General features: G+C 46.0%; 1 protein-coding gene across 3 annotated transcripts in view; it reads left to right on the top strand.

Moving 5' to 3' along the window:
* Nucleotides 1-629: 629 nt before the first annotated feature.
* Nucleotides 630-22,571, top strand: part of CD99L2 (CD99 molecule like 2) — a 90,471-nt gene continuing 68,529 nt past the window's right edge. For 2 of the 3 annotated variants that reach the window (XM_019435761.2, XM_019435759.2), the window contains exon 1: nt 630-914. In XM_019435761.2, coding sequence (XP_019291306.1) covers nt 848-914 — 67 coding nt within the window. In that variant the 5' untranslated portion in view covers nt 630-847. The remainder of the gene's footprint in view (nt 915-22,571) is intronic. The other variant, XM_019435760.2, reaches the window with a different exon arrangement.

Raw genomic sequence — 22,571 nt, 5'->3', positions numbered from 1 at the left:
GGGTTCCACTACAGTTTCCTGCAGGGATCGGCGAGTGGGCGGGCAGCCAGTTGTGAACAGCGAGCTCAGCCAAAGCGACTGGGGCAAGAGCACAGTGCTGCGTCCTGGAGCCGCAGCTGGAAGGGACTCCCAGGGAAGAGCCTTTTACCGGGAAGACGCCAAGTCCGGAGGGAAAGAGCCCTGTCCAAGGTCACCGGCTGGCAGAGCGCACCTGTCGTGTGCGCCGCCTCGAGTCCGCTCCGGGCCGGGAGGAGTCTGGCTCGCGGAATGGAAATCACTGCACACCCTGGCCGCCCGCGCCTCTGGCTCTTCTGCCACTGTTGACACTCCGGACCCGCAGGCTCACCTCTCGAGGACTGGGCGGGGGGTGGGGGGTGGGGGTGGGGAGGCCTTTCGGGCAACCAGCAACGCGCTGGCTCTCGCCGCAACCCGGGCGGACCCACCCGCCGGGTGCCCACCCGCCACGGCCTCGCTCACCAGCCCGCACCCAGGGTGAGGGCCTGCCCTCAGACTGCGGCCCCGCCCTCAGACTGCGGCCCCGCCCCTCGCGCGGCGGCCCCGCCCCCCGAGACTGCAGGCTGGCCCCGCCCCTCGCGCCACAGTCGCAGCCCCGCCCCGCCGCACCTGGCCCCAGCCCGGCGCGCCCCCCAGCGCCAGCGCTCGCGCGCGCTCCTCCGCCCTCCCGGGGGTGTGCGGCGCGCACCGGCTCTGGGCGGGGCCCTGCAGTGGCGGCGGGGCTCCTCCTCCTGCTGCTCCTCCTCCTCGCTCCCAGCACCTCCCCGACCTCCCCCTCGGGCGCTCTCGCGCTAACTGCGCTCTTCCGGGGCCCCTCTGCCCGCTTCCAGCCATGGTGCTCTGGCGCTCGGCGTTCTTCATCTGCCTCGCTTTCTCCTTGGCCACTCTGGTCCAGAGAGGTAAGGCGGGCGGGGGGCGCGCGGGGACCCCGCCCTGTGGGCCCGCGGGGCGGGGGCTCGGCGCCCCGCGGCCCCGTGGTGCGCATGAGCGGCCCGGCCCCCACCTCGCAGGCCTGCGGCGGAGGCTGCGGGCGGGTGGGCGGGGCAGTGGGGGTGCGAGCCCCGGGCCCGGGGGGACTGACCTTGCTGCGATCCAGGTGGTCGGAGAGGAGGGACCGGGACCCCTCTGGGTGCTGGGCTAGAAACAGCGGGTTAATCCTCCTTTAAAATCCTGAAAGAGGTGTCACCGCCGGTGACAACAGCTGTCCCCAGGAGATTGCTTTTGGGAAAACCTTGAAGAGAGCACACTCATTCCCTTGAGCGGGGCTTCTCAGAAAGAGCACACTCATTCCCTTGAGCGGGGCTCCTCAAAATGTGTTTTGAGGCCACCTGCAGCAAAAGCACCCAGGGAGATTCCTGGGCGAATTCCTATCCCCTTTTGTCAGGATATTTGCGGGGACGGGATGGGGGGGCAGCGTTGTGTAGGTCTAACCAGCTCCCCAGGTGCTTCTGGTGCCCGCCCCAGTTTTCTAGCCATTGGCGACTTTTGCCAAGGAGGTAGAGAGAGAGAAATGCTGCGGAATCAAAAGAGCAAGTGTCCTAGAGCCGCACTACTCCAAGTGTGGTCCAAGGGCCCTCGTAGGCATCACCTGGGACTTCTTGGGAATGCAGCATCTCAGGCCCCGCCCCTGACTTAGTCTGATTCTGCGTTTTAACTAGATCCCCGGGTTGTTCGCAGGCATATTTGAGAAGCATCTTAGAATAAATGCAGTGTGTGGTTAAAAATAGGACCTCCAACACGTACAGACAGAATCTTCTTACACTTATTTATATCCCATCTCCACATCAGAAAAAGGTTTGAGGAAAACACTGCAATTAAGTAGAGTTGGGCTCTGAGCTTCCTGACAAGGAAGGCAAATTCAGCTAGTGAAAAACATGAGCTCAGCAAAAACAAAACTTTGTCCTTGTACTGAGTGCTAGTGAGATTTATGTTACACACGAGGAACACTGGAAAACAGTAGACAGTCTAAGGTAGTTTTACAAAAGATGCAGAAATATTTCTCATGTGGGCAGCCATCCTGGACCTGATACAAGAAGAGCCATTCAACATTCTACAAAGGTGTCAGGCTCTGTTCCAGAGACCGATGATGCAGCAGTGAATCAAACTAAGACTGCCTTTCTGGAGCTAATGCCCTGGTGTGGGGAGAAAACAAGCATAGACATCACAATCTACATAATATATTGTTAGTGCTGTGAAGGAAAATAAAGCAAGTTATAGGGTTGTTGCATTTTCTGTTTCATTTTTCTTCTTCGGGGTTAACATTTTAATTTTTTATGATGCATTTGTGGGAAAAAGTGTAATTGCTTGATTGACTTTTGTTGGTATGGAATGTTTGAAAGTGCACGCACAGAAAAATTAGAAAAATGATATTCCCTTCAAGGCTATATTCTTCAGCATGGTATGCACACTGAGAGGAGGAATAGAAATGAACAGGTCTCAGATTTTCACCATGATGTGTCATACTAGGTGATTTAGGAGGTGCTGGAGGAGTCTGTGAACCATTGCAACCATTTTACAGGTGAAAGTGGCACAGAGAAATGTGAGGTAACTTGCCTCAGGTGGCAGAGCTAAGATTTGACCCCAGGCTTGTCTGATGCCACGGTCCTTGCTTATAAGCACCTGGAGGGTGCCCTCCTGCCTTGGGAAAGTTTTCTGAATTTCACTTGGTTTGCTCGGCCTTGTTAGGCCTAACAATGGCATTTTGAGGGGACCAGGAGTATGTCACTCTCAGATCTGTGGCCCTGCCACCAGCTACCATCTCCTGAGTGCTTGCTGTGTGCCAGGCACCTCACATGTCTTGTTTTCAGTTGCCCCAACAATTTTGTAGGAAGGCATTACTTTGCCCTTCAGGGTCTGGCAAGTTGAGACAGACTGTATTTTAGTAGTTCTGAAAAATCCTCTGAGGACAAATATGTTGCCTGCATGCACCTACAGAAATGGGAAGCTGATCTTTTGTGTGGTGGGGGAAGAATCACAGTGGTACAGGAGGGGAGTAATGATCACGAAGGTTCCATTTCCCCAAATGCCTTCCACGCACCAGGCCCTTGGTGCCTCACACACATTTACCCCTCATAACCACCCTGAAGGTTTTGACAGTATGACCCCTCTCGCCTTCTTGTGTCCATAACGGCCATTTGTATATGGCCTTGAAAAGTAACTCACTGGTAACCCATTTCTCAGATGAAAAATGAGTGGCCCAGCGAGGTTTAGGACTTAAACTCAGGTTTGTCTGAATAACCAAAGCAGGGGTCATGAACGTAGAATACTATCCTCTGGGCCTCAGTTTCCCCATTTGTAAAATGGGGATAACCAGAGCATCCACATCAAGGGATTGTTAGCAGGATTGAATGAATACAGATGGATAAAGTGCTTAGCACAGCGTGTGGCTCCCAGCGAGCTGTTAGTAATTCTTACGTTGCCTAAAACATTCCAAGCCACGGTTTAAAAATACGCAGTGCAAACCTTGAAAATATCAAGCTAAGTGAGAGAAGCCAGACACAAAAGCTCACATATTGTATTGTCCATTTATATGAAAGGTCCAGAGTTGGAAAATCCATAGCGACAAAAAGTACATGACTGGTTGCCAGAGGCTTTTGGGGTGTGATTGGGGAATGGAGGAGTGACTGCTTCACATAGGTGCAGTTTCCTTTTGGGGTGATGAAAATGTTCTGGAACTAGATAGAGGTGATGGTTGCACAGCCTTGTGAATGTACTAAGAGCCATCGAATTGCACACTTCTAAAGGGTGAGTTGTATGGTGCATGAATTATATCTCCGTTAAAAATTTTTTTAATATAAAAATTTTTATATGTCCATTTAAAAAAATTCACTGTAGTCCAAGCAGAACAAATGAGAGTGATGGCAGCCTGTGACCCCTGGGACTTGGTCACATAGGGGAGAGAGAAGAGCAGTGGGCCCCAAGTGCTGGTGGTATTGGGATGTAGGCTAGGATCCAGGCAGAAGCCCTGTGGGCCTCCTTGGGATGGGATATTGGGTATGAGCCAGACAGGCCACAGGGGCATGTGCTGGGTTGGCCAGATCTACCCAATCCCTCCAGCCTCCATCCCTGACTTTCCTGGGTTCTTCCAGCACTTGGTGTTGGTGCTTTTCCTGCTGTGTGCCCACTCCTACTCTTTGCACCTGGATGTCCTCGTCTGCTGCTCTGGGTGGGCTTGGGGAGGCCTGGCTGCAGGGGGTCCTGTCTGCCAACCCAGACTTGGCTCTCCCTGAGTCTTACTCACAAGTCCACTGATTAGCCGATCTCGGTTTGCATGTAAAAGGTTAAAAAGTCACCGTAAACGTCTAACCAAAACTTGTGGGCAGTACTTGAAAGAAGGGAGATGATCCATATGAGGGTGAGTGGGAAGCTGTGCTGGGTTCCCGCAGATAGCCAAGCCCTAATCCCTGGCACCTGTGACTCTTAGGGTATGTGTAAAGAGGAATTAAGGTAGCTAATCAGCTGGCCTTAAATAAGATTCTCCTGCATTATCCTGGCCAATTGAGGGACAAGGGTCCTTTAAATATGGAAGGTGGAGGTAAAGGAGTGAGAACGGTGCGATGTGAGAGAGATTTGGCCCAAAGATGGAGGGCCACAAGCCAAGGAACGCACACACAACCTCTAGAAGCTGAAAAGGGGGACAGACTCTCCCCGAGAGCTTCCAGAAGGAACAGAGCCCCGCTGACACCTTGCTTTTAGCCCAGTGAGAACTGTGTTGGACTTCTGACCTCCAAAACAGTAAGATTAAAGAAATGAAGTATGTGTTTGAAATCTTTCGGAATTTGTTGTAGCTGCAAGAGCAAACTAATAGAACAGCTAAGGGGTAGATAATAGCTTCCTCTTCATTCCTTGAAAAAACTAGCTTGTGCTGTCTCCTTACATTGTTTCGGTTTTGCTATCTTAAACCAATTCCCTATATGCTCTGAGTTCAGGAGTTTAAATGTGCAGAAAATTGGATTGCAGTGATGTTCTTGGTGTGGAAATGGGCGTTTAGAAGCACCTCTGAGGGCCCTGGAAGACCGCTACATCCTTTTTGCCTGGGTTTGATTTTTTAGAGCTACTTCACAAGGAAATTGGAGCCGGTGCCTACAGTGCCCCCACCCAGAGGCCTTTACCTTCTCTCCCCCCCCACCCTGAGTCCTGATGGCTGCTTGATGCAGTGCTCTCTGTGGCCCAGCAGACAGATCGAGGGGTTTGGATTTGTCCGGCTGCACCTGCCCCTTTGCTGAGGAGGAAGGATGTGCGGCCCCACCGGTGTCCTGGCTTCAGCTGATTGTGTGGTTCCCACTCTCCCCAAGCCGGTGGGAGAAGAGAACCAGAGCAGGAATGGGGCCCGGGGGTGGTCCTGGACCTCCACCTGAGCTTCAACCTGCTTTGAGCTCTGTTTTTATGAGTTTTTGGTCCAGGGCTGCTCATAAGATGTCAAGGGGCTCTGCAGCTTTAGACCAACAAACACACTTGGAAAACTGTGGTTGAATTCCAGAGAGTGGTGCTCAGGGAACATCTGTTTACTGGGGGGCTAGACAACATCTGGCTGGCAATGCCAGGTGGTTCGTTTGGGATTACTTTCCAAATTAGAGACGGTACCCTCAGCAGGAAATACTGTTGCAGTGCGGAATTCACTGCCACCAAAATAGTGCCCCGGCACAGACTGGGCTCATTTTGACATTCTTTTTATTGCTGCTTCAGCTAGCCTGGGATGACGGAATTAACACACAGCCTGCATTCCAGCGTGGCCCCCGCCATTTGCTGGCAACAGTTGCCTTATCTGCACCAAGAGGCTGCTGATGTCTGCTTTGTTGGCCTCACAGAATTGTTGGAGTAGCCAGTTAATTGCTAATGTAAACGGGTGGTGTGTTAGGTTCCCTAGATGGGCCAAGAAGGCGAAGAGGCCACCTTCCTAAGGCGGTTCCAGTGAGAATTCGGGCGCTCGTGTTTACAAAAGCCTTTACTTGGCCTGCACGAAAACGCCCCTGAGTTGGTGAGCTGGGCTCAGAGTCCGAATGAGCAGGAGCAGCTCTAATTTAGTTGCTCTTTATAGCCCTTTCACTCCCTGTGGAGTTCTGGGCTCTTCTGCAGGAGCGATCCCTTTTTTTACCTTTCATCATTCATTCATTTGGCTCCTCGCTTTGGCTCAAAAAATGCAAGAATCCACAGTAGTGCTTAAAAAGAAACAAAAACTGTGTTTTAATCTTTTATTCATCGCATACTCTATACCATGTGGACTCGTAGTTTGGGGGCTCCATTAGTTTCTTCCCACCTCTCCCCTGAAACTGCTCCTGGCCAGGGTCAGCGATGGCTTCCTGTTGGGGGAAACGTGACACCTGAGGGACATCTGCCACCTTCTGGTCACCCCTGCACACACTGGAAGCACTTTCTCCCAGGCTTCTCACCTCTCTGACCTCAGGTGCTTCCAGGCTTAAAATTAAATTCCGTCTGCATACCTCTGAGTCTTCAGTTTCTATCCCCAGCCCTGAGAGCTCTTTACCTCTAGTCTCCTACATTCAGGATCCCCACAGCTGCAGGGTCCCTGCTAGTGGTCAGGTTCTTGAAATCAATCCTTCCAGTTCAGTTCTCCCCACCCACCCACCAGATCCTGGCCCTTCCCCCAGGGTCTCTGGAACTCCCATCCTCCCCATAATCTGGTAACCACAGGGTTCATGCCCTGTGCAGCTGTGGTAAATTATTTTGACGCTTACCCCTGCTAATAGGCATCTCAGAAGGACCCTGTGCCATCCTGAACTTCTGCTTGTCCCCTCCAGACCTGCTTCTCCCACCTGAGTACCTGCACCCTGTCCTGCCACGGCTCATTCTTTCACACCCCACATCTGATTGGTCCACGGACTGCCCTCCGAATCCTTCAGATTCCTACCTCCTCCCCCCTCCCCCCGGCTTCCTCTCTTGGTGGGGTCACCAGTGCCCCTCTTTGTGGGGCCCTGGCAGTGACCTCCCAAGTGGTGTCCCAGAGTCCACTCCTGCCCCCTACAGTTCAGTCTCCACACAGCAGCCAGGTGATCTTTCAGAAACCTAAGGTATCCTGTCCCTCTGCCCAGAACCTTCCAATGGCTTTGAATTATAATGAAAACCAAATGCAAACCCTTACTGAGGCCTACAAGACCCAACAGAATGGGGCCTACTCATCCTCTGGCCTCCACTCCCTGCCCCCCAAGTAGGCTAAGCACTCCCCTCTAGCTGGAAGGTCCTCCTGCAGATAGGTGTGACCTCACTTCCGGTCACATGCCCCTACCTTAGGCCCTCCCTGACCCCCTACCTGAAATAGCATCCCAATACCCTTCTATCCCAGCCTGCTTGGGCTTGCTTTAAAGTCCTCATGCCCAGATATTTTCTGTCTGCTGTCTTGTCTCTGCCGTCAGACTTTTGCTTCATGAGGGAAGGGACTTTGTTTTCATCTGCTTTGTCACCAGTATCTAGAACAATCCCTGGCACAGGGAGTGGGCAGGAAATGGATGGCAGGCATAGATACAGCAATTCAACCTCTAATTAAAGTGCTGTTTACAAGATCTGGGCAGAGTTAAGGGAGGCCAACAAGGGCTGGTGAAGCAAACACAGGGAGTGATTTGTACTCTGGGCTTCAAGGGAAGGAGGGGTTCTGGCGTCCCCGGGTAGATAGGGCTGGGGGCGCTGGACAGGCCACCTGCGGGGCAAGAGCTCAGACAATAAACATGCAAGCATGCCCCCCATCCTTCCAGTCTTTGCTTCTGCATCCTGTGGCTCATCCCGTGGGTCCTGAGCCGTGTCCCTGGGGGCACTGCAGCAAACTCTTGGTGATGCCATGGATATTTTTTCAATTTTGAGGAACATGCATCAATCAATGTCTGTCAGATACCACACAAACTGCCACCGTTGAATTGGTTGGAAGGAAGCACTTCATAAACAGAGCTGTTAGGTATTTCTTTTGGTCGAGGGGTGCTGTGGGGAAAACCACAGAGGGCAGGCCTGCACCTGCCCTCAAGGAACTTACAGAGCTGGGAGCAACTCTGCATAGTGACTGCCACACGTGTCCTGGCTCCGGACCACTTGTTCATGCGGTAGCAGATAAGGCCTCCCTTGCGCTCTGACTTCTGGTTGGGTTCAGCCCTTTGGGTCTCTTAATGTCTCTGTGACTTCCTCACACTGAGAAGTGCCCATCCATTCATCAGCTGATGGACATTTGGGCTGTTTCTACCCTTTGACTGTCGAGCATTGTGTGGTCATGAACATCGGCGTATAAGTCTTTGACCACCTGTTTACAGTTCTGCAGGGCACATATCTAGCGCACGGCCTCGGAAGCCACACAGCGTCCCTTCTCTAACTGCTGGTTCTTTATGAACTAATTGCCATCATGCATCTTATGGTTGATAGCTGTGCTTTCCCCTCTTCCCTTGATGCCACGCTGCTGTCATCAGCTCTCAGGGTGTTTCTCCAGTGAGGGGGTTGGACTAGCTGGCTCTGAGGGTCGTTCCTGCGCTGATGTTCTATGAGCTTCACTTGGCCCTATTTGCACAGGCTCCCTCCATGAGAGGGCGAGCACAGTACCCAGCATGTGGCCCCCTTGGAAGCGCCTGCACAGTGGGAGTTTCAAGGGCTTTGGATTATCTCATTAATGTAAGGCAGCCGGGCATTTGTTCTTCTCCCCCTCTGACTATTTCTACTTGAGAAAGAGTCACGAAGGGTTGAGTACTTTCTGTCCTGGGTAGAGGCTGTTGAGCTGAGTTTCTCTCCCAGGGCACTATTGACATTTGGAGAGGGATCATTAGGATATTTAGCATTCACCCCCGGCTTCTACCCATTAGATGTCAGTAGCACCCCGCCCCACCCCGAGTCTTGCCAACCCCAAAATGATTCCAGACATTGCCCAGTGTCCCCAGTGGGCAGAACTGTCCCAGGTTGAGACCCACGGCTGTAGAGACAGACATGTTGTTTGTAATTCCAGCCTCTCTTTTCAGTATTCCTCGTGAGTCCCTAAAGTTTTCTGTCCTTGTGTTGCCTGCAGATAGACATGTGGGTGTAAGTCCGATCACACCCAATCTGGCTTGGTATCCGCTCAAGCTGACTCTAGGCTTCTTGGCTAGCTTTGAGCTCATCCTAGTCTGATCAGGTACATCCCCAGTCTCTTCAGGTAGTTATTTTCTGCGTAGATTTCCACAGATGGCTCATCCCATCTAGTTTGTGTTCATCCTTATTAGTTTCACTTTTAGATGGTGACCTTGTCTCTTTAAATACCTTTGACGATTTTCTGAGAACCAGTGGAGAAAAATTGAACAGAAAAATGAACCGAAGACTTGACCAGGCAATTCATAGCAGAGGAAATCAAATAGGACAACAAGCATATGAAAAGATATTTAACCTCATTAGTAATCAGAGCTGCAAATTAAACTGTAATAAGATAAAATTACCTACCCTCCAGCAGGCTAAAAATTATAATAAAGCCTGACGATACCAGGTGCTTACATGGTTACAAGAGTAATATGCATTCTTTGTGGTAAACTTGGAAAGTGTAGAGAAAATCCAAATCCCGTAACCCAGGTTTAAGCAGTGTTAATGTATTGGAATATAGTATTTCAGTAATATTTATTATGCAGAAATATATATTGCACATTATTGGTGTCAAACTGTGCATATAGCTTTAACCTTTGTTGTGAAATCTAATATAGATCCAGAAAAGTGAGCAAGGCCTTTAAAATGTGTCCTCACCATGCAGATTGAGAAACAGAATGTTGACAATACCCCCGTAGACGTTCGCAAGCCCCCTCATGATCCCAGCCCCCTCTCCCCTACCATCTGATTTTTGTGGAGTCATTTTATTTTCTACTTCTACCACCTTGTGTATGTGGCCCTAAATAATACGATGTAGTTTGGCCTGCATTTTAACGTTACAGAAATGGAATTGCACTGGATGTACGTTTTTGTGTTTTGCCTTTGTCCCCCAACATGGCTAATGATCTGTTGTGTGTGTTTGTAGTTCATTCATTTTCATTGCTATGTATTTTTCTGCTGTTTGAATATACTGTAAGTTTTTGTAATGCATTATCTTATTGACATATATGGAGATAATTTCCAGTTTTTGACTGCTTCAAGCAGTGCTGTGCCATGACCATTCTTCTGCAGATGGGCACAAGTTTCTCTGGGAAAGGAGTTCTCAACCAGTGGTCTGGGGACCTTTGGAAAGCCCATGAGACAATTTCAGCTTGAATTGCTAATATTATAAGTATCAGTGGATATACCTCAAGCACAAGATCTCTGACATTCTCAATTGTTTAGTATTGGAGTCATAAGGCCAAAATTTTGAAAATTGCTCTTCTAGGGTTATACTTAGTCGCATTTCTGGGTTAAATGGTGTTTGTAATTTCAGTCTTAACAGGTGATGCTGCACAGTCTTCCAAAGTGTTTTTACGGGTTTATCTTCCTATCAGCAGTGTATAAGCATTTCTGTTGTACCACAACCTCACAACTTGAGTATTACGTTAGCTGCTGGTGGGGTTATAATTTTATATTGTTATGGTTGGTTTTGTATCTCTCCGCTTACTCATGAGGTTGACCATCTTTGCATATATTGTCCCATTTGATTTCTTCTTTTATGCATTGCCTGGTCAAGTCTTGGTTCATTTTTCTATTTTTTAAAATTAATTTATATATTTTTAATTTACATCCAAGTTAGTTAACATATAGTGTAATACTGATTTCAGGAGTAGAATTTTAGTGCTTCATCACTTACATATGACACCCAGCGCTCATCCAACAAGTGTCCTCCTTAATGCCTCTCGCCCATTTAGCCCATCCCCCCCACCAAACCTCCTCCAGCAACCCTCAGTTTCTTCTCCGTATTTAAGAGTCTCTTATGGTTTTCCCCCCTCCCTGTTTTTATATTCTTTTGGCTTCCCTTCCCTTATGTTCATCTGTTTTGTATCTTAAATTCCACATATGAGTGAAGTCATACGATATTTGTCTTTCTCTAATTTCACTTAGCATAATACACTCTAGTTCCAACCACATTGTTGCAAATGGCAAGATTTCATTCTTTTTGATTGCTGAGTAATATTCCATGGTGGATACACACACATACACACACACATACACACACACACACATACACATACACACACACACACACACACATACACACACACATACACACATACACACACACATACACACACACATACACACACACACACACACACACACACACACATACACACATACACACATACACACATACACACATACACACATACACACATACACACATACACACATACACACACACATACACACACGCACACATACACACACACACACACATACACACACACACACACACACACACCATATCTTCTTTACCCATTCAACTGTCAGTGGACATTTGGGCCCTTACCATACTTTGGCTATTGTCAGTAGTGCTGCTATAAACATTGCGGTGCACGTGCCTCTTCAAGACCGCACACCTGTATCCTTTGGATAAATACCTAGTCATACACCCTTGGTTGTAAGGTAGTTTATTTTTAATTTTTTGAGGAAACTCCATACTATTTTTCAGCGTGCCTGCCAACAGTTTGCATTTCCACCAACAGTGCAAGAAGGTTCCTCTTTCTCCGCATCCTCACCAATATGTGTTGTTGCCAGAGTTGTTAATGTTAGCCATTCTGACAGGTATGACATGGTAGCTCATTGTGGTTTTGATTGGTATTTCCATGATGATTGATGTTGAGCATTTTTTCACGTGTCTGTTATCATCTGGATGTCTTCTTTGGAAAAGTGTCTATTGTCTTTTATCCATTTCTTCACTGGATTATTTGTTTTTTAGGTGTTGACTTTGATAACTTCTTTATAGATTTTTGGATACTAACCCTTTGTCTGATATGTCATTTGCAAATATCTTCTCCCAATCTGTTGGTTGTCTTTTAGTTTTGCTGATTGTTTGCTTCACTGTGCAGAAGCTTTTTATCTTGATTAGGTCCCAATAGTTCATTTTTGCTTCTGTTTCCTTTGCCTCTGGAGACATGTCAAGTAAGAATTTGCTGCAACCGAGGTCACAGAGGTTGTTGCCTGTTTTCTCCTCTAGGATTTTGATGGCTTTGTCTTACCTTTAGGTCTTTCATTCATTATGAGTTTATTGGGGTAAGAAAGTGGTCCAGGTTCATTTTTCGCTGTCCAGTTTTCCCAGCACCACTTGCTGAAGAGACTGTCTTTATTCCATTGGATATTCTTTCCTGCTTTGTCAAAGATGAGTTGGCCATATATCTGTGGGTGTGTTTCTGGGTTCTCTATTCTGTTCCATTGATCTGAGTGTCTGTTTTTGTGCCAGCACCATACTGTCTTGATGATTACAGCTTTGTAATACAGCTTAAAGTCCAAGATTGTGATGCCTCCTGCTTTGGTTTTCTTTTTCAAGAACGTGGCTGTTCTAGTTGTGGCTGTTCTCTGGGGTTCACTGGGACCTTTGCCTGTGGAGAGGCCGTATAGCCTCTACCAAATGTTCTCCAAGCAGGGGAACTGCTTCTCCCCATGTGGCCCATAGACCTCTCAGACCCTGCTGCTGCGTGCTCCTGGGTATTCACCCTTCCTCCCCACCAGAGCACCACCAGCTACTGAGTTTTGGAATTTCTGACTCTGCGCTCCTCGTGCTCCTCTGTTTATAGAGTCCTAATGGTATTGAAACCCTCTCCTTTCTCCCCATCAGTGGTTTTGGGGGAACAGATTTCTTGCTTAGTCCCTTGTGAGAGTTTTCACTCTCTCTCTCTCCAGCTACTGTTGGGGGAGTTGTTTTCCTGCACTCTCCTGATGTGCCACACTCTCCCCTACTTTCTCTGTTCTCTCAGCAAAAACAGTTCCCTATCCTCCTTGGCTTTTCTCTCCCCCAGTTCCTCTCCACACTGTATACCTGCTGAGTTCTGTGGCTCAAGTTATACAGATTGTTGTGTTAATCGACAGATCCATTTCCTAGGTGTGCAAAATGGTTTGGTGCTGATCTAGCTACATTTCAGGGACAAGATGAGCTGAGAACTCGTGTGCTGATCCACCATCTTGAAAGAAAAAAACCCATTTTTCTGTTTTTATATTCTCATTAACAATGCTTTATTTCCTCTTGTGCTTGGCTATTCTTGGCTGTGTACTGCTCATTGTCCTTGAAATATATATGTGGGGATTCTTTGAAGGCTAGGATAAATGTGCCTTGTTCCAGAGATTTGTATTTGATTTTGTCAGGTGCTTTGGGATGCTATTCATCTTGGCTCACCTAAAACAGGTTCCTAAGCTTTCCCCCTTGTTTCTCCAGCACTAACGCAGCCTTCCTTGCAGCCCTCTGGAGGCCAAACTGGGAAAGGACAAGTTTGTTTCTGAGTCACCCTTATGTCAAGGGTGTAGGTCTTTAGGGTCCTGATTTAATGTTGGAAGAATTTGCTGTTAGATTTCCTCGATTTAGGTGGCATGGCCCATGTTTCAGATCCTTTTGCCTGCCTTGGAAGGTTGTGGAAACAAGTTTATCCAGTTTGGCAAATGCCTTCAGGGCAGACAGCTGGATCTGCATGGGTTCCTAGTCTCTGGATGTCCTGCCTTCTGATAGGTTTTGTTGTGGTTGTTTTTACCATCTTGTCAGCTGTTCAGGGCTTTTAAGGGGATGTTCTTAAAATCAGCCCTTTTCATCATTTGTAATTGGAAGGTCAGTCTGAATGATGTGTCCTGCCATTGCTAAAAACACAAGTTGAGATACATAAATATCGTGTGTGTGTGTGTGCGTGTGTGTGTGTGTGTGTGTGTGTATCTTTATCCTGTTTATATAACCTCATATTTTCTTAAGTAAAATTGTTTGGAATACATGATTTTTGATGGATATTGCAGTGGACTCTAGGTCTTTGCGGTTATAAATTACATTTCAAAATCTTTGTTCATAATATTTGAGGATAATGGTACCTAATTACGGGGTGGCTGGGAGAGGTGGAAGCGAGAAGGTCTGAACCTTAGTGCTTAATTCATGCCAGTGATTGTAACTGTTGTTATCACCCGCGCATATGGAATGGCTTGAGGGGGCACATGGAGCAGGCCTGCCTAATGGCCTGGCCTCGGTGTTTTCTGTGAAGGGAAGACAAAGACAAGTCTTGTGCTGCGAGTGTGAGGAGACAGCTAGAGAGTGAAGGTTGGAAGGAGCAATGCTGGAGGATGGAGGAAGCCGATTAAGGAATTTTGGATTGCCCAGGCACCCTGAGGGCCTGGCTCGAGGAGCACACCTGGAGCCAGCGTCTGTGCCCGTGCCAGTCAGCACGGGGATGCCAGGCCTGCTCCTGAAACCTGGCCCCAGCCCAGAATGCAGCAAGGTGAAGTCGGCTCCTTCCTTGAAGTGTTAAGTGCTGCTTGCACCTGTTGGTGCTGGGCTGGCCCAGATGACTCAGGCACTGGCTTTGCTTCAAGGAGCTCCCAATCCAGTGTGGCCAGAGGGTGACCTGTGGTAGAAAGGGAACCCGGCCACTGCCAGGCAGCTCCACTGTGCTCCATGAGTAGGAGGGAATGTGCTAGAAGTCGGGGGGGGGGGCAGCCTCAAGCAAAGGGGCAGTGGCCAGGTAGCTGTAGCCTCAAAAGAGGAGGGAGGTCTGTCTGACAGTGAGGATGGTTTGTTTTGTTTTTGGTTTTTGGTTTGTTGTTGTTTTTTTTTGTTTGTTTTTTTGTTTTTGTTTTGTTTTTGTTTTTGTTTTTGTTTTGGTGCAGCCACAATCCTCCCTTTAACTGAGGAAACAGGCAGAAAATCACAACAGGACTTGCCCATGATCACGGAAGGGACCTTTGTATCTGCTGCCTCTGAAGTGCAGAAGCCTTTGTGTAACAGGTTGATTTCCCTTCCCCTCCTGTATATTAACATAATTCCATTTTTACATACTGCACAATTCAGTGGTTTTTAGTATATTCACAGAGTTGAACAACAATGACCACGCCAGAATTTTGGAACACTTTTTCACCCTGGAAAAAAAAAACCCATTCCCCACTCGCTAGTCCCACCCTCCTCCCCAGCCCTGGCCACCACTAATCTCTTTTCAGTCTGTATGGATTTGCTGGTTCTCAACATTCCAAACAAACAGTTACATGGTATTTCTCCTCTCGTGACTGGCATCTTTCATTTAGCACCATGTTGGCAAGATGCATCCGTGTTCTAGCAGGTATCTGTACTTAATGCCTTTTGATGGCCAAATAGTATTCCATTGTGTGGGCATAGTATTTTATTTATCCATTGGTTAGTTACAGACATTTGGGTTTCTACTTCTTGTCTGCCATGAATCCTGCTATAAACATTTGCATACATGTTATTGTGTGGACTTAAGTTTTCAATTCTCTTCAGTGGAATTGCTAGGTCACATTGTAACAGTATATTTAACTTTTTAAGGAACTGTCGGGCTGCTTTTCAAAGCTGCTGTATCATTTTACATTCCCACCAGCAGTATATGATGGTTCCAATTTGTCCACATTCTTACCAACTCTTTTATTTCTGTTTTTGTTTTTGTTTTTGTTTTTTGTTTTGTTTTTTAGGAAAAACCCTAATGAGTGTGCAGTAGTGTTTCATTGTGGCTTTGGTTTGCATTTCCCTAATGACTCATGAAGCTGAGCATCCTTTCACGTGATTATTGGATCATGTCCTTGAGTGACAGTCTGTCCAGTGCAAAGGGTGTTAAACTGGGGCCAGGAGACCCGGAGCTATCCCTAACCCTACCCCAGCTCACAGTGGGTGCTTCACATTGTTAGATTTATTGATTCCCCGGTCCTTTATGGTTCAGGGTTTCTGTTTTAAATTTGTCTTCCCAGCTTCCAACCCCTTCTTGTCTCTTTCCATCCATCACCCTCTCCCTTTCTTTGATTCTTCTCACTCGTCTGAGGACCTGCTCAAGTTTTCCTTCATCCTGTCACAGCTCTGCCTCCTGCCTCCCTTTTCAGCTCCTTTCCTTTCTCCTTCCTTCAAATTTCTATTCACTGCACTTTCTCCTCCTCTCCCTTAACTTCTCAAACAGGAACATGACTTCTGTCATTTTCCCCACTGGTCTACAGAAAGGTTTCATTAAGGCCACTGGGGTAAATGTGTTTTTTTAAAACTTGGTTTTTGAGGTAGCAGGTCCCAGACGGTTTACACTGGTGACCTTTCTGGGGAGTGGAATTAGAAGGAAGGGGGTGACTTCCTCCCTACTGTAGTCTTACTTGGGAATGTGCATACAGGGAGATTCCTGAGTACATTTACTTGAGAGCAGGCAACAGAAGTAATGGGGCATAGAACTGATAATGGAGGTTTAGACTAGTGACGTCCAAACAGTGGGCCCCAATAGCCTTTGAAATGACACTGGAGTCAAGCATTGTCTGTAGACACAGTACTGAAGCTAGGTCATTCATGTACTGCAATTTTAAAGTATATTTAGATGTTACTCTGATTTAAAAATTGCAGAAATCTTAGAGTCTGATCGAGCAAGTCTTCCTTAAATTACACTTTTTGTGAAATTTCCTACTTTCCCAAGTGTTTCATGCATATATACTTTAGGGTAAACTTTTCAAAATAAAAAAGTCCATTGGGATTTCGATTGGAATCACATTGACTTGATTTTTAGAGAACCAGTTTTTTTTTTTATCAGTATTGAACTTTCCCATCCAAACACAAGGTTTCCCTCTCTATTTAGTTCTATGTTCTTTTTGTGTTTTATTTTTTTTTAATTTTTTTTTAATGTTTCTGAGACAGAGACAGAGCATGAGTGGGGGAGGGGCAGAGAGAGGGGGAGACACAGAATCCGAAGCAGGCTCCAGGCTCTGAGCTGTCAGCACAGAGCCTGACGTGGGGCTTGAACTCACAAACCGTGAGATCGTGACCTGAGCCGAAGTCAGTCGCTCAACCGAGTGAGCCACCCAGGTGCCCCTCTTTTTGTGTTTTATAACTTCTTCATGTTTATAATTCACATTTCATATTACTTATTCCCAAGTACTTTATAGTATATACTCCTGTTGTAAATAGGCTCTTATTTTCCCGTTAAATTTCCTAAGTGATGATGTTTGGGATCTGACAAAGCTCCTGAGTTTGTATTTATTTTTTATTACCAGCCACCTACCCAAACAATCTTTATATTTCACCTAGTTTTTCACTTGATCTTCTTGGCATTTCTAGGTATATAATCAAATATTCTGCAAATAGTGATGGCTTTGCCTCTTCTTTTCAAGTATTTCTTTTCTTCCTCTTTGTAATCTCTTATCTGATTCTACTGGCTAGCACACTGAGGAGCATGTTAAGTAATAATGGTGCTAAAGGGCCTCCTTGATTGTTCATGATTTGGGTTAAGGATAAATTCTTACTCCTATTTTACTAAAAATTTGGCTTTTTAAAAAATCGGAATTAAGACACTGTATTTTATGAAGTGATGTTTTGGCATATCTTACATCTGTCTGTTCCCCTTTAACTTATCAATATAACAAATTACTTCACCGGATCCTTCTCTAGCATCCAGGTGATCCTTGGCAAGCCCACTGTGGTTTGTATATATTCTTTTTAAATATCTAACTGGATTCTATTTGTACACTTTTTTAATTGAAGTTAAATTGTTATATAACATTATGTTTTCATTATACAACATACTCATTTAGTATTTGTATACGCTACAAAGTAATCATCACAATAAATGTAGTTACCATCTGTCACCATACAATTGACCCCCTCCCTCGCCCCTCTGATAACCACCAATCTGTTTTCTGTATCCGTGAGTAGGTTTTGTGTTGTTTTGTTTTTTAGATTCTGTATATAAGTGAAATCATGTATTTGTTTTCTCTGACTTAATTCACTTAGCACAGTATCCTCAAGGTCTATCCATGTTGTTGCAAATGGCAGTATTTTCTTTTTTTATGGCTGAGTAGTATTCTGGTGCGTGTGTGCGTGCGTGTGTGTGTGTGTGTGTGTGTGTGTGTGTGTATCTCACCCTTTTTTATCCATTCATCCATTGATGGACACTTAGGTTGTTTCCATATCTTGGCTATTGTAAGTAATGCTGCAGTGAACACAGGGGGACATCTATCTTTTTGAATTAGTGTTTTTATTTTCTTCAGATAAATATCCAGAAGTGGAATATCTGGATCATAGGGTGGTTCTCTTTTTAACTTTTTGAGGAACCCCCATAGTATTTTACAGAGTGGCAGCACCAATTTACATTCCTGTAAACCACGCACGAGGGTTCCCTTTTCTCCACATCCTCTGCAATGCTTATTATTTCTTTTTGGTACTAGCCATTCTAACAGGTGTTAGGTGGTATCTCATCATGGTTTTCATTTGCATTTCCCTGATGATGAGTGATGTTGAATATCTTTACATGTCTCTGTTGGCCATCTGGATGTCTTCTTTGGAAAAAATGTTTGTTTAGATCCCCTGTTCATTATTTTTATTTTTATTTTTTAAAGATTTTTTTGAACATTTTTATGTCTTTTTTTTTTTTTTTAATTTTTAGAGAGGTGACAGGGGGAGATGGGCAGAGGGAGGGAGGAAGGGAGGGAATGAGAGAGAGAGAATCCCAAGCAGGCTCCATGCTCTTGGTGGTGCTTGCTCTCTTTAGATTTTCTTTCTTCTTAACTAATTTTTGAAATTTTACAGTTTTAGGATAATATTCTTTTAATCCAACTGAATGTAAGCTCCATAAAGACAAGATTTTTTTTTTGCCTGTTTTGTTTACTGCTGTATTCCCAGGACCTAGGACACATAGAAGGTGCTTACTTACAAATATTTGTCAAATGATTGAAAGAGGAAATCCGTGAATAAAGTCAGGTTTATTGCATTTATGAACAAAGGTTGTGAAAGCTGTGTTTTGTTATTTTGATTTCCATTGTGTTAGTAGTCTCTTTCTCATTTGTAACGTATGTATCAGTTAGTTTCTCCTCCATTTTTGATTAGGTTAGTGAGTGATTTATCTATTCTGGTGATCATTTAAAAAAAAAACCTAGGCACAATTTCCCTATTAGAAGAAATGAAGCCAGGTTCACTTCATCCTTCATGACACTGTTGGATAGCAGAAGACATCACCACAGTCTCTCTACATATATCTGAGGGGAAAAGTATGTGATCCAAGTTGCCTCTTAGAGGCAGCACAAAGGCATTCGGAAAAATGTAGGGCTTTCTGTACAGAAATGTTGATAGTAGCTTTATTTGTAATTACCAAACACTGGAATCCTTTGTGGTCTTTGATGATTAAATGGATAAACAAACTGGTCCCTCCACTCCATGGAATACTACTAGCAATAAAAGGAAACAAACTATTGATACTCACAACAACTTGGGTGAATGTCAGATCAATTACACTGTGTAAAAGAAGCCAGTCTCAAAAGAATACATGTTGCATTATTCCATCTCTATGAATTCTTGAAATATCCTTATAGAGATGGAGAATAGATTAGTGGTCATCAGGGGTTATGGGCAGGTGAGAGGAAGGTGAGAGGTGGGTATGGTTATAAAAGGGCAGCATGAGGCACGGAGGTGTTCTTTTTGTTGACCATGTTGATGGTTGCATGAATCTATGCCTGTAATAACATTGTATAGAACTTACAGGTAAAAATAGGAAAACCTGAATGAGTGGATTATATTAATGTCAATATCCTGATTGTGACTGTATACTATAATCTTGCATAATACATATGACCTTTAGGAGAAACTACACAGAGTGTACAAGGGATCTCCTTGCCTCATTTCTTACAACTGAATTGAATCTATAATTATCTCAAATTTCAATTAAAAAATGTAATGCTTTTTAGGAGCTACATGTTGTTCAGGAGACATCTGTTTAATAACCTAAAACAGTCAAGAAGTGGTTCAAATAAGGATTCAGAAAAAGGTAGGTTTAAAGAAGGGAAGCGTTGATAGTGAACACTTTGAAGAGATCTGAAGCATTTCAATAGATCTCAGACCCTAATGCCCTCTCCCTGTGCTCCCAGAGAATGTCTGCCCCCCCTTTCCAAACTGAGTTTTTTTATCTTCTTTCTCTCTCCCCCAGGCCTTGGTACTTGGGAAGTCTTCAGTGTTTGGTGACTAAGTTATCCTGTGCTAACTTTCTGCTCCATAAGCCTATAAAAAGCATTCACTTGAAGGATTTCCTTTAAATGAAAGCTCCCTCGGTCATTGAAAATATGATTGGATTTGCTGCGATTTGAATCGCAAGCAGCACAGTCAGAGCGCTTCTGTTGTGTTAAAGCCAGACACACAGCCCCTGGAAGAACACCATGTTTCATGTCTGGGAAGCCAGGCTCAGGCCCTGGTTAGAGGCTGGATGTATTTATAGTGAGCAAGACATCACCCTGCCCCTCCTCCTCACGCCCTGGGTACTTCCTTGCTTCTCGACCCTTCTCCCACTCCCTGTTAATGAAGGCAGCTGGACTCCAGTCTGGTTCCCTGTAGTCTCTTGACTAGAATCACTTTCACACCGGCTTCCCTGCAAACATCCCATCTTGAAATGCAGTTTAATTTTTTTATGGCTTTTGAAAACCTTGAGATATGATTCATATACTATAAAATTCACCCCTTTATACAATTCAGTAGCATGTGGGGTGGTCACAGAGTTGTGTGACCATCACCTCTGTCTTGTTCCAAGACCATTTCATCACCCCAAATGCAAACAGATGGCCTATACCCATTAGCAGTCACTAGACATTCTTGCCTTCCCCAGCCCCTGACAACCACTAACCAGCTTTCAGTCTCTAGGCACGCACCTATTCTGGTTGTGTTATATAAATGGAATCACGCAGAATGTGGCCCTTTTTGTCTGGCTTCTTTCACTTTGCGTGAGGTTTACAAGGCTCATCCAGGTTGTAGCATGGCTCGGGCCTTCATTCCTTTCGATGGCCAGATAATATTCCATTGCATGGATAGACCATTCCCACTAGAATTCTCTGTGAGGACATGACTTGTAGTTGCCTTGTTTGCCGAAGTTTCCCAGGGCTGAGATCAGAGCAGGGCAGCTTGTCAGGCTCCTCAATAACTATTTGTTTGATGAATGAAGGGAAGTTGCTGGTTTCCCCCAGTGTCTGGTGATTCTTGGTGTCTGCTCAGTGGAGACCCGGCTGGGGATTCCTCTCCCTGGGCTGGGAGGCAGGCTGCAGGCTGGGGGGATTGGGAATGGGCACAGCGTGGAGGAGGAAGGGCTGCACCCTGGGGCTGTGGGTGGTCAGGGAGCCAGGGAGCAGGCTGGGGCTGGCCAGGTCCCAGGTCTGCCTGGGCTGCCAGCTCCTCCTTGCCAGCTTGTTCAGTTTCTTTAGCAGGGAGATGTCCAGCTTCTCTGCGGTGAAGGGGTGGGGTGTGTGGGCAGTGCAGGGGAGCGGCAGGTCTGTGCTTCTTCCTTGGCCACTTTCCTAGGCCCCTCCTCATTCCCTGTCCCGCTGTTCTCCCCCGACACTGACTTGCACCCAGTGGAGATTGCTTGAGGTTGGGGAGTTAACCAGCTACGGTCCCACAGTGTCAAAGAGGCAGGGAGAGGGGCACCTGGGTGGCTTAGTCAGTTAGGTGACTGACTTCGGCTCAGGTCATTATCTCGCAGTTTGTGAGTTCAAGCTCTGCGTCGGGCTCTGTGCTGACCGCTCAGAGCGTGGAGCCTACTTCAGATTCTGTTCTCCCCCTCTCTCTACTCCTCCCCTGCTCATGCTCTGTGTCTCTCTGTCTCTCAAAAATAATAAACATTAAAAAAATTAAAAAAACATTGACATCAGGAGAATTGACCTCTTTATGATGTCACATCCTTCCAGCCACAGCTTAGTATGTCTTTTCAGTTGTTCAAGTCTTCATTTATGTTCTTTGATAGTGTCTTAAATTGTTTCTTCACTTAGTTCTAGATAGTTATTAAGTCCCTCTTTTTATTGAGGTACGATGTACACACAGGAAAATGCTCAGATGTTAAGGTTTTCAGGGCTCTTCAATAGCATTTACAAGTTTTTGTGCCCCCAGCTTTCGTAAGGTTCTCAAGGATTTCTTTTATCGAGGTAAAACTTACAAACAGTAAACACTAAAGTATTGAGATCCTTAATTTCCCTTTACATCACCTCTGAGACTGCCTGCCCCCAAATCCAAGCAATAGCTGATCTGATTTCTGTGCCCTAGGTTAGTTTTGTCTCTTCTAGAATTTCATAGAATTTCATAGAAATGGCACCATATAATATTAGCTCTTTTGTGTCTGATTTTTTTTCACGCAGCATAATGTTTTCAGGGTTCGTCCATGTTCTAGTATGTATCTGCAATCCGTTTTATTGCCGAGTGGTTCGTGTCATGTGGCTATATCACATGTTGTTTGTCCATTCTCCTGCTCAGGGACATTCGGGTCGTTTCCACTCTTGTGCTATTACAAATCAAGCTGCTAGGAACATTGGTGTAGAAGGCTTTTTGCAGACCTGTGTTTTCATTTCTCTTGGATGAAGACCTCGGAGAGTGTGTTTAACTTTGTAAGAAAGTGCTGGAGCTTTCTAAAGTGGTTGTGCCACCTCCCCTCCCACCAACAGTGTAGAAGAGTTGCAGTTCCCCCACACCTTCTCCCATATTTGATGCCATTCCGCTCCTTTGCCTTTGCTTTCTCTGTTCTGATCTCCTCCACCTG

This window comes from Panthera pardus, unplaced genomic scaffold (assembly GCF_024362965.1).
Source record: "Panthera pardus isolate Hobbes unplaced genomic scaffold, ASM2436296v1 HiC_scaffold_27, whole genome shotgun sequence".
NCBI lineage: Eukaryota > Metazoa > Chordata > Mammalia > Carnivora > Felidae > Panthera > Panthera pardus.
The sequence above is the reverse complement of the archived record's forward strand: the minus strand, read 5'-3'. Positions and strand labels throughout refer to the sequence as shown.